The 12,202-nt window shown below is 40.6% G+C and overlaps 1 protein-coding gene across 5 annotated transcripts in view; it reads right to left on the minus strand.

Moving 5' to 3' along the window:
• Positions 1-4,127: 4,127 nt before the first annotated feature.
• The window catches only part of IKZF4 (IKAROS family zinc finger 4), a 63,311-nt gene continuing 55,236 nt past the window's right edge, over positions 4,128-12,202 (minus strand). For all 5 annotated transcript variants that reach the window (XM_087925084.1, XM_026711113.2, XM_087925083.1 and 2 more), the window contains 3 exons: positions 11,506-11,655; positions 10,593-10,724; positions 4,128-10,370 (listed from right to left, as the gene is read on the minus strand). In XM_087925084.1, coding sequence (XP_087781210.1) covers positions 9,622-10,370; positions 10,593-10,724; positions 11,506-11,655 — 1,031 coding nt within the window. In that variant the 3' untranslated portion in view covers positions 4,128-9,621. The remainder of the gene's footprint in view (positions 10,371-10,592; positions 10,725-11,505; positions 11,656-12,202) is intronic.

Raw genomic sequence — 12,202 nt, forward strand, 5'->3', positions numbered from 1 at the left:
GTCAGCAGGCGGGTGGCATCGGCGTGGATGTCCGGCAGTGTTTCAGCCACTTCTCAGGCCTCCGTAGCTTCCATGGTTCCCACCGGTGCTGGCGCCTCTCTCGCCAGCGCCGTCTCCAACAACAGTGTCTGGGTCGCTCCTGCTTTTCCCCCGTCACAACAGGAAAAAAAAGATTTTGAGGTACCTGAGAGCACCGCGTGCTGCGTTTTGGTTTAATCCCAAGCGGCTGGGTGGGCGTGAGAAGCCGAGCGAGCATCTCTGCTGCTGCTACCCTTGGTGCTCCAGCCTTGGGCTCTGCAAGTTTGCAAAAGTCCTGGTGTGCAGCCGGTTCCTGCATTCCATTTTAGCCGCTTCTTGGGTGGGGGAGCTGCCTCCGTAACTTCCACGGTTCCCGCCGCTGCTGCCGCTGTTATTGGAGACGGCGCTGGTGAGAGAGGGACAGCTGCAGCTCGGCCTGGGCGCTTGGAATGCAGGAATGGGCTGCGCACCGGGGACTTTTGCAAACTTGCAGAGCCCAAGGCTGAAGCACCAAGGGTAGCAGCAGCAGAGATGCTCGCTCGGTTCTTGTCACGCCCACCCAGCCACTCGGGATTAAACCAAAACACAGCACGCGGTGCTCCCAGGTACCTCAAAATCTTTTTTTTCCTGTTGTGACGGGGGAAAAGTGGGAGCGACTCAGATACTGTTGTTGGAGATGGCGCTGGTGCACGGGGGGGGGGGGATTAATTCACCACCGAAAAGACGTCCTAGCCATTTTTTCGGGGCTCAAAAAAAAAATAAGGCCCGGCCTTATTTTGTGAGAAACCCAGTACTTACCGGTGTTTCTCCATTTTCCTACTCCCAAGAATGAAATGACAGAAGCCCAATTTCCATTTTATCTTGGGGGGAGACGGGAAGCTGGCTTGGTGGAAGTGACAAACAGCATCCTAGTCTCTTTTGTGGCAGCTAGAAGAAATTAAAAAATGGGTGACCATGTGACTGACTCGGTCTCCTGTGTGATGTGTTGTTGGCATACAACGGCAAATCATTGGCTGGAAGGAAGGATAATAGACTTCATATTCTTTGAACAGGATTCAAGTTTAGCTAGGGTATAATCAGGGTACTTACAAAGTTGGCATGCAGAGAACAACTTAACACCTTACCTTCCAGCTTAATAGGGTAGTATTCCCAATTCTTGTATGGATACAAGGATATGTATATATACAAGCACTCCTCAACTTACAATAGTTCATTTAGCGACCATTCAAAGTTACAACATTGCACTGAAAAATGTGACTTATGATCGTTTTTCATAGTTATACCTTTGCAGCATCCCCATGGTCATGTGGTCAAAATTCAGGTGCTTGGCAATTGGTTCATATTTACGATCGTCGTTGCATCCCAAGGTGTTCCCTTTTGTGACCTTCTCACAAGTAAATGTCAAGGAGGAAACTAGATTCACTTAACAACCAGGTTACTAACTTATCAACTGAAGTGATTCACTGAACTGTGGCAAGAAAAGCCATACAATGGGGCAAAACTCACTTAACAAATGTCTCACTTAACAACAGAAATGTTGTGCTCCATTTGTGGTCGTAAGTCGAGGACTACTTGTAGTCTGCTGAAGCAAATTCATTCTGAATTGATGCTTAGCTAAGAGGACAAGGTTGTAATTCTCATGGGTCAACATATTGAGGAGGGGACTCACAAATATTTTAAGATGGAGACAAGATAAGTCCCTGACATTTTAGTTTTTAAATTTTTTTCCATTAAGAATAAAAAAATTACATGCACTTATAAGGATCCTTCTTTGAGGCGGGAGTGTGGAATGGGTGCTTTGGTTCCATCATTTTAGGTCCCAGTTGTTTCACTGGGTGATGGATAGGCTAAGAAACACATGGTGGAGAACCAAGTGGTATAAAGTACAATATTATATCTTCTCATATTTTATTCAGGTCCTAATGTCTATCCAGCTCAGAATGTTAGATTACCAGACTTTTTGTGATATCGTAAACATGGAAAAATGTACATGAGCAGAACATCAGTTAACCATCAGCAAGATGGCCAACATTAAAATTCTGCAAAGTATAAATTATTTGGATGATATGAGCATAGAAATACTGACTCGCAGGTTCTGTCTCTTGTAGCTGAAGAAAAACTACAGAAGAGAGGTTAGCTCCAAAGTTTTGGAAATCTCAGAATAAATGAATCCTAAAGTTTGGTGGGTGGGAAAATTCGTAATTAACATTGCACCTGCCACTTGCTTTGCTGGAAAGGAAGAAAGAGAATTTAAAAGCTATTGGTTTAATTAGAACCTGGATAAACATGCATAACTCTGGAAATTGGTTAAGCAAATACTATCACTTAGCCCCAAAGCTGAAAACAGAACAAATATACTATGTACAAAAATGAAAATGATGTAAGAAAGCAGAAATATTATGAGGCCTTTGATCAGTTAAGAAGGAGAGCAGTATTCCATAGGAGAGACAAGTGTTGTTCTTGGAAAAAACGACTACCATTTTGCTGGGAATATTATGAATCGCCTCAGTAATATTGGAGTCTTAAATAATTTGCTCTTTTTCCTCATGAAGAGGTAAGGATAGCTCTTACATTTAAAAAGGGGGGACGTATTTCCCAAGTTCTTGTAGTTTCATTTTTTTTAGCTTGTCTAGCATGTGTCAGACTTAAAGTCTTTATTAAGACCTGCCTTCATGCTGATGAATGAGTGAACCGTCATGGTGGTGACCGCTTATTTATAACTTTACAGGAGAGTTATTTCCAAATTTTAAACGGGTATTTGACTAATTTGATTAAAAAATCCCTCATGTTTACATATATACTTGGGATTGAAACTGAACCAAACTTTGTATTATTGAATATTGCCCTTAGTTATGGGGAAACAAATAGATTTTTAAAATAAAATAAATTCTATAAATTGGGATATAGAAACAGCCAAAGCTGAAGGGCACATTTCTTTTGCCAGAGAAATAGCAGGATTTGTTCAAAGCTATCCATTTGTTCAAAGCTGAAATTAATATTTATCCAGCCTTCTCATAGGCATTAGGTGCCACTATAAGCAGCAATTCTTGTCTCAGATTCCTATTATAGAGATAAAAAGGACTTTGGTCTTTCTCTCATTCTTTTATTACAAGTGGTAGTCGATTAATTGGGTGGAAAGTGCTAACTAGTAAGATGTGAAGCTCTTAGAATGGATTGTACTATAGATCCACATCCATTGTAAATCCCAATACATATTCTTTTCTGTCTGCACTTGGCAATCACACACATACCGATTATGCCTGAATTTCTAAAACATTAGACACTCACCAACAAATGGATTATCAAAACCTTGCATTTTTCAAAAGTAGGAACACGGACATCGCTTAGGTAGCTCAATATGAACATCTGCAGTTCAGCTGCCAGTGTGTCTAATCTTAAAGAAAAGCATACATTCTGCAAAGTCTATGGCAGGCATGTACATTCCAATTCTATACCACAGTATATGGGTTCCTCTTTATTCCTAGGGCTGGAGTGGAGGAGGCTAGAGTCTCCATGCAGTTCTCCAGTGCTTTCAAAGATCATAACTTTGAGGGCAACGTTGTCTATTTTCTGGTATGTAAAATTAAAGAAGGATGAGAACAAGCATGGGAAAGTCTTTGGGCAGCTATGATAAGTGTATCCACCCTCAGTTCTCTCCACTGACTCCCCTAATGACTATGTAATTTTAAATCATTTTTTAAAAGTCAAAATGGAAGCAGTTCACCTCCTACTCTCCTTCTCCCCTTGCCACAAGGGAAAAAAAAGCCTAACATAGACCAACAGCTGATCAGGAGAGTAAGTTCTTGCCAAGAGACTGACCACCCTTGATTTATATTTTACCTCGGTTACCACGCAGCCATGAAGAACAGTCAACCCTTGGCTATATACAGTACATACATGCAGCTTATTCTTCTGAAGCAAAAGGGCTTTTTTTTTTTTTTTACAAACGAGAATCACAGCAAATTTCCTTCTGATTTGCTCTTCTGCTCACCTATTGGCAGGAATGAGGGAGGCCTTTGCAAGGTATTAACATGGTGCTGAATTAGATGCTGATCTAAAGAGTCAGCACAAATATTAATATTAGTTAAGGATAGCCAGGAACCAGACTGTTAAATTACTCATGTTTATTTATAACAGACCTTCAGCCAGTACAGTACAAAACTTAACAGTAGTATAATCTCCATTACACAAATATGTACTTACAATATATTACAAATACAAAAAAGCTTTTGCAGTAAGAGGTTTTTCTTTTATTTAAAAGCAAGTTTAACCCCACCAAAAAAAAGAGGAGGGGGAAGAGCGCCACACCAGCAAACCCAATAACAATATACAAATGAAAGCTTGTTAGAAACAAGTGAAGAATATTGTAGCGGGTTGGGGATATTGCACATCTTTTTTTGTTCTTCATACATCTGGTTAAAAAATATATATATTTACACAAGTTAAAGAGACCTGGAGTTTTACAAAATTCCTACATTTGTTTTTTAGGCTCTTCATACAGGTGAAAGCAAAAAATAAAAAGGAACACTGATTTATTAGAAATGTCAGAGCTTTGTTTCCCTAAAAACAAACCTGTTTTCATTTTCACAAAAGGGGGCAAGCAGGAGGTAATATGTAAAGTCCGAAGCAGGATTCTTGTTCCCTGAAGGAGGGCAGAGAGAGATTAGTACCATTCCACAGTGCAGTAGACAAGAGTTCACAAATGATCTTCTGGACATCTTCATTTAGATCAAGAACTGTCTGAATATTTCCCCTTAAACAAAAATAATTGGCTCCTGCATAGAGTGGTCCAATTCCCACCAGAAATGGGAAGCAGAGCAATTCTGAATGTGGACTTTGTATGGAGGCACAAAGGATAGTTTTTTTAAAAAAAACCCAGTAAAAATGACACTTTAGGTGCTTTATCAGTGTGGCAATGAAGTCAGGCCAAGCACCCAAGGGCCATCTTTGGCTTTCAAGAAGTCAGTTTCCAACTATCTAAGCTTTTCTGTCTTTCTTGTCAAAGTTTCATACCTATTTCAGGAACAAATATATAAATAAAGAAAACTTCATAAGTGTATATTCTTCCCAATGCCATCTTCCAAGAAGCCAATAAATGGTTCCTCCTCTTGACTAATATATTTAGATGGAAAGAATATCTGGTCAGCTGTTCAATATGTTTTACATTGCTTTGACAGAAATCTGAGTCTGCATTGGGGGAACAGAGATATATTTCTGTAATTTTGTCTATTAAAACTAGAGGTAATTCACATCTCACATGGAACGTATCAGGGCAATGATAATAAAGTTCAAACACCAAGGAGACATCTCAACAAAAGTCACACTCCTGGTATCTTTAACCCAAATTTAATTTTCTATCTGTATTTATCTTGCTTCATACAGTGCATTCAGTTCAGTATGTGGAAAGAAAACAAACATAAATTTTGCTGTTTGATTTCCAGTTTTGCTTAAAATATTGATTACACATCCATTCTCTGCAGAACTGGATATTTTTGGAATTTGGTTATAGAACTTTGTAACTACTAATTCATGTATGTATGTTTGCTTTTCATTAGAGACAATATAATGCTCTCCAGCTAAAGTAAATGGATTTTACCCTAGTCCTTTGGAGTTTATACATCATAACAGAAGCACAGGAATTTCAAGTACCTAGAGAGAAGTGCTATTTGTCTGATCCCACAAGGGATAAATGCTATCTATATAACTCGGGAGTTACTATACATGCCCTATTTAGATCTAGATTCACATGGGAAAAGAAACATGCACACAACTGAGATTAGGGATTGCTCTCATTTCTATTATTATATAGGCCTATTTGCACCTTCCCTTATTTTCAGAGATCTACTTCCATTGTGACACTGAACGCCTGAGTGATAAACATCTGAATTTTGTTCAGATGCACAGATACATGAACAGACTATATTGTACTGTCAGAACTATTTTTTTAGGGAGAAAGTTATCAGCAGAGGAATCTAAAATTCTTAGACAATTATTTGAGTAGCTCAATTCTTTCCCAAGGACAAATATTTGGACAACTTGTTCTGAGAGGTGCAAATGTGTATGTGGTGTGTGTGTGTGTGTGTGTGTGTGTGTATGACATCCACACCCACACATCTCCTTACTCACAAAATGGGCAACAAATGCAGGAAGGGTGGGTTGTTGAGAATATTGGAAATCAGCTTAGAAGTTTTACTATATGCAATAAATATGCCTTTGATGTCCAATGTTTTGCTTTTACATAACTTTTTCATAAGGTTTCCCAGGATGTTTTAACAGTAATAATGAAAAAAAAACCTAAAGATATGTTCTCTCTGGTATTTTGGAGCACAGCCCAAACACTATGAGTAACATCTGAATTCAATGCAATTATAATCTTATCAAACTGTGTTAAATTAAAAGAAATCTTCATAGTTTTAAAGTAAGTGGTGAAGGGATCTCATCCTTTAGAGCAAGACAAATTACAAAAGGTGTAAAAGCTGGTTCTTGTGACTTTTCCCACTCAAAGGAGAGCTCCCATAATACCCTCTAGGATTTCATTCACACAAAACACTCTAATGAGTATTGAAATCATGGAGATTATTACAGGGAAAAACTATGTCACATGAAATAACTATTTAGATTAACAATCACAAAAAAATGTTGAATTACTTTAAATGTACATCAATAGAAGACATGAGTACATCAACGGGAGAAAAAAAAAATCCTTGACCTTAGGGCCAGTAGAACTAAAGGAGCCAAAAGTATCATTCTAATAGGAAAAATACCCCCATAAGAACTGGACTTTCAAACTCCCTAACAATTTGGCAAAGTCCCTCAGCATGTTTTATTTGTATTGCACACAATATAATCAGAATGACAAAAAGTATGTATTAGTTCACTTCTGCTGCTGAAGCTAAAACAGACATTGCTGGGACCAGCTCAAAATGCCATCCAAGCCTCTAAGATGCCATTCCTATGCTGAATGTGAGAAAGAGAAAGCTGAAGGGGGAAAGTGATCTTGTACCACAAAAAGTCAACATTTTTAAATATGACAGAACAGTGGAATCAGGTTACTGTATGTAAAGAAAAGTTCCACTCCCATCTCCTTGGCCAATTCCTCAAAATATCTCATTCAATCAGCCTTTCCAGTTAGTCAAACTGGCTGGGCCTGTTTTTTTTTTTTTAATTTTTTTTTTAAAAGCGCAGCTCTGTATTTCACATTACAAAAAGCAATAAAGAAGGAAAATGAACAAAACACTGCAGCTTGAGGTTTGCTTTTTAAGTAGAAAAAGAACCGCCTTTGGTTTATCCTGCAAGGAAGCAATTCCCTGGGCTGCTGCTGAGTAAATGCATTAAGGGATTTATCTAAACCAAAAGCACTCCCCTTCTTGTCACATCCATTGCCCAGCTAAGACTAGAGAGACTATTTTAATCACATACCCCTTTCCGTCAGATGAGATGTTTCCAACAGATAAAGACAGAGCAAGCTCCGGAAAAAGGCAAGCTTCAAGTTTTATTGGCTCAGCACATAACCCTTCTAATTTGGTGATTGCCCTCTTAAAAAACAATTATCAACAAGATTTCCACTCAGGCTGGGGAGGTGGGATGACTGCCTAATACCGACAAGTGGTGTTTTATCTCTTGCCTACAGCCTATTATCAGCAGCAATCTGCAACCAATTATAGAATGGAGAGGGGTTTTTTTTTGCCCTTGATGATGATCAAAGTTTTTAAGACACTAAAGTACACATGTGTCCTTGTAGGGCCCTTGCTGCAGAAATCTAATGATCCTCTCTGATACCCTGGACCATGTACCTGTGAACAGATGGAAATCTTGTCACTATGGAAATCTTGCTGCATTTCTTTTGCCTTTTCAGCAAAATCAGCTTAGAAAAGTGGTTGCCACTGATCTGGAGAAAAGATTCCTGCGTAAGAAAACGGAAACTCTCCCTGCAGAGCTTACATCCCCTTAGTTTGGGATGGGCAGTGTGATGTATTCCATAAATAGAGAGAACTCTCGCCCTCACGGCTGCCACTTTCAGATCTTGCTCATGCTTTCTGGATCCATAAGGCTCGTAACGGATCGACACAAACAAGGAAAGCTAAACTGACGGGGAAACTAAGTCCAATACCAAGCTGTTCAGAAATCATGATGCTGGGAATCTGAACAAGGAGGTGTGAGTTAGGCACTGGAACAGAGATACTGGCAGTTTACTCCTCATTCCTTTGGCTCTAGTAGATGTTAAGAAATTCCTAAGCTGACTCTCGCAATCTAGTCTTACCTCCCAATGAAAAGATATCCACCTTACAAATCAATTCCTACTCAGCAAAGCCAAGCTCCTTAATGCTGTCTAAAGAACCTGCATATTGGGAGAGAAAAGTTAAAAGACCTGCACTCATCTAGGAGGCTTACCTCTTCCAAAGCTTAGATGGGCTCCAAATGTTGCTGCACTCCAACTCCCATTAATCCTAGCCTGCTCAGAGGGTACTAAGACATGATGGGAGTCGTAAAAGCTACATTTTGCCTACCCTGATTCTACAGTCTTTAGCAACCATTATCCGCTAAGTGCTAACCACGGAAGCTCAAAGAAAATTAGCTCAGACAACCTATCTGGAGAGAAGACAGGACATCCCAGACTCTTTAGAAGCATCACCGATTTTAACCAGATAATGTTAGGGTTCCTTCATTGCATCCTGGAAGCAGCATTTGTTTTCCCAATGCTGGTTCTCGGTTCAATATGGAAAGGCAGCATTCTTCCTATACAAAGTGCCCATCATCTTCCTTGAAACACCATAGCTCCTTCATCAACACCCGATGCAAAATTCACTATCCCTTTTGGGCCCCGATAGAGGAAATAATACAAGTCAGTTCAAAGCTGTGTTAAGTAGATGCACAGAGGTATTAAATTCTTGGGACCACAGCATTCCTAGCATGACACCTTCATACGCTCCATTTCACAGCCACTCATAAAAAGAAGATATTATACGGTTCATTTGAACAGTAATATAGCTCAGGCCGTGGCTTTCCTAGCCCCTTGAAAAGGGGGGAAGCTCTATAATGTGTTTAGCACCTGATCTGAGGTTCTTAATACCTAACATGGTGGCTTAAAAGAAATATGGGAACTGAAACAAAAAAAATGTCCAAATGGAAGAGACCTTAACCTTAGAGAGTCAAGCTTGCTGCTGGGCTATGTGCCAGCCTTTACTTGTTCCTCAAAAGAGGACATTCCTGGTGAAATGAATGAAAAATCTATACGAAGGAAGGAAGGAAGGAAGGAAGGAAGGAAGGAAGGAAGGAAGGAAGGAAGGAAGGAAGGAAGGAAGGAAGGAAGGAAGGAAGGAAGTTAATAAATAACCACTAGTGTGAGAGAAAAACACGGATTTTAAAATTAATTATTAACTTTTAAATAACACACCATAGAGAAAGGCAAAATGTTATGAGCTCCTCCCCGTCTCAAGTTCATTGGATTTTTTTAAAACTTAGGATTCTTTTCTTTAAAAAAAAAACATTTCTCTTTTTTAGCCAAAGTCAGTGCAAAGGAGTACAAAAGAAATGAACAGTTCCATGCCCAACTAAGATAGAGCACTAGTGATGGGGAGAGATGAATAAGGGGACAGAGTAAGATTAGCCTACTTTATGTTCCCCTCGCACTATGTGGGAAGAGAACTCGTACCGGTCTTGGCTGTGATAGCCACAGATGTTGCATTCAAAAGGGTCTCTGAAGCCATGGCAGCCCATATGGATGGTGAACATGACGTGGTCCAGGAATAAGATCCGGCAGTGCTCACATTTGAAGGCTTTTACCTGTTCCCCTTCATCATTTACCACACGCAGGGCTTCTTTGGCTGAACTGGGAGTTGACCGAGTAGTGGTGGGAATGATGCCCTCCTGCAATTTGGGGTCCTCTTTGGCGTAGGCTGGACTCTGCCGGCTGCTGCTGCAATTCCCAATGCTGGATAGCAGCGGCTGCTGTGAGCCCCTCTCCTCATGGATGCTCTCAGTGTCTGTGGAATCCTGGCAACCATTGCTAGGTGATACCATACTTGGCTCCCGTGACGCCCGATACACAATCTGTGTCCCATCAGAAAGGTCCTCGTGGCCTTCGGCAGCTTCCCGACTACTTGCAATTTCCAACCTGCCTGGGAGGGGCTGGATTTGAGTGTAGACAGAGCTGATGACAGGTGTGATCTCAGAGATGCAGTTTGTGGGTGGGAGTCTGAGGGGGCGCAAATGTTCTGCTCCCATGAATGACAATGAACTGCCAAAGGTAGCGTCCATGGGATGGTGGGCAGCCACCATTTCCACGTCCTTCTCAAAGCTGGAGTTGACATCATATGCCATATCGGAGAGGCTATACCGCATCTGCTTCTCTCCTAATGCATAGGATAAAAGAGATCAGATTACAAATTCCTTCTAATATCAGATGGTAAGCCTATGATGAGAGTAAGACCAATAATGCTGATGGAAACCAACACTACAGATGGGACTTCTTTAGTCCAGGGAGAAGCACCCAAGACATCCTGTACTGTAATCCAACAACTCTTGGCTCACAAGAAGACCAGCTCTTTTTCCAGAAATGCATGAATGGACCTTACCTATAAATTTCTGAGGTGTGGAGCGTTTTCGTTTGGTGATGCTGTTTGCTAGTCGGTCAATAAAGGCTGGCCGATCTGCTGAGGAATGAAGCATGGAGTCCGGCACCATCTCCAAGTCTCGCATCTCGTCACCTGGTTATAAAATTGGCTTTCATTTTTGGTTGTCCAAATTGATTCTACCCTATATTTCTTTTTTAAAGTGTCTGTGCAAGATTATGAAGGCCATGCATGAATGATATTGATAACTGATTGATTGGAGGAAAAAATATCACAGCAAAACACTTAAGGTTACAACTGGCAGTCAGTGCTAACTTGAATCAATCCTATTAGAGCCTGCTGTCTATGTCTGTGATTATCCCATTTAGCTTCTGTTCTCCTGCTTCACAGTATTTATGTACTAGCATCTCTCCTGTCTCCCATCCTGCATGTTTGGCCACTAAAGCTGGTTTCCATCTCTCCTAGAAATGAGAATCTTAGTCCTGACATAAAAAATATTAATGAAGCTGCAGCAACTGGATTTGGGGAAAGGGGTTTTGTGTCAACTGGGACCAGTTATTTTCACACTGATAGTTTACAGATGTGATAAGAGTTCCAAATTTCAAAATTCACAATCAACATACAAGTAGTCCTCGTTTAGGGACTGCCTTGTTTAGCAATCATTTTCAGTGATCTGTACAGATAGCTATGCTACCTGGGCATAGGAGCAGCAATAGCTCAACCCACTAGGGAAAGCTCAGTGTGGGAAGATTGAGCTATAGAGCTGGTCTCTATAGGTAGCCTGTGCCATCCTCAATGATCCTCCCAGTTTTTTTAACATTGGCAAAATTTTTCAAATGTAGAGAATCCTTCGTAGATAATAACCAACGACATTCTCCTTAGGTTTGTCTCTGTTCCAGTCTAGCAGCAGGCTTACCTTGCTGGCCAGCCAGCAACTGTGGTTCAGTGTTAAGACTTTGCAGGTAGTTGTGACAGCGTTCCTTGTGCTCTTCCAACGTGCTTTGCTGCTTGTAGCTGCGACCACAATAGTTGCATTTGTAGGGCTTGCCAACTGTGGGGGAAGAGACTAAAAAGAGAACAGAAACAAAAGAAGCCCTATAATACAAATTATATTTCTGAACGATCACAGTAAACTTTGGATCAGCAAGAATTGGGAAGTGTGTACAGCTTGCTTGTGACTGCAGGTATATAAGGTAAACCTGCTACCCTGTCACTATAACTTCTCACAGTTAGGTTCCTGATCACTAAGAACTGGTGCAGACACAGAATCAGAATAGCATTGGAAGGGACCTTGGAGGACTTCTAGTCCAACCCTCTGCTTAATCAGGAGACCCTGTATCTATACCATATCAGACAAGTGGACGTCCAGTCTCTTCTTAAAGGCTTCCAGGGATGAAACACCCACAACTTCTGAAGGCAATCACAGCTATGAAGGAACTTCTTCAGAACTACGACTTCTGAAGGAATTACAGTTATCAGTTGGAGAGCTGTTTATTTCACACCTTTGACTGAGCTACATAAGTTTTGGTAAACAAATCAACCCGCTAGGAACATTTTGTACGGGTGTAATATGTTCTGGAATAAAGGTATGGGTTTACTTTTAGACACTATTT

Source organism: Pseudonaja textilis, chromosome 2, assembly GCF_049901715.1.
Source record: "Pseudonaja textilis isolate UNSWEBS1 chromosome 2, rPseTex1.2, whole genome shotgun sequence".
In the NCBI taxonomy this organism is placed as follows: Eukaryota; Metazoa; Chordata; class Lepidosauria; order Squamata; family Elapidae; genus Pseudonaja; species Pseudonaja textilis.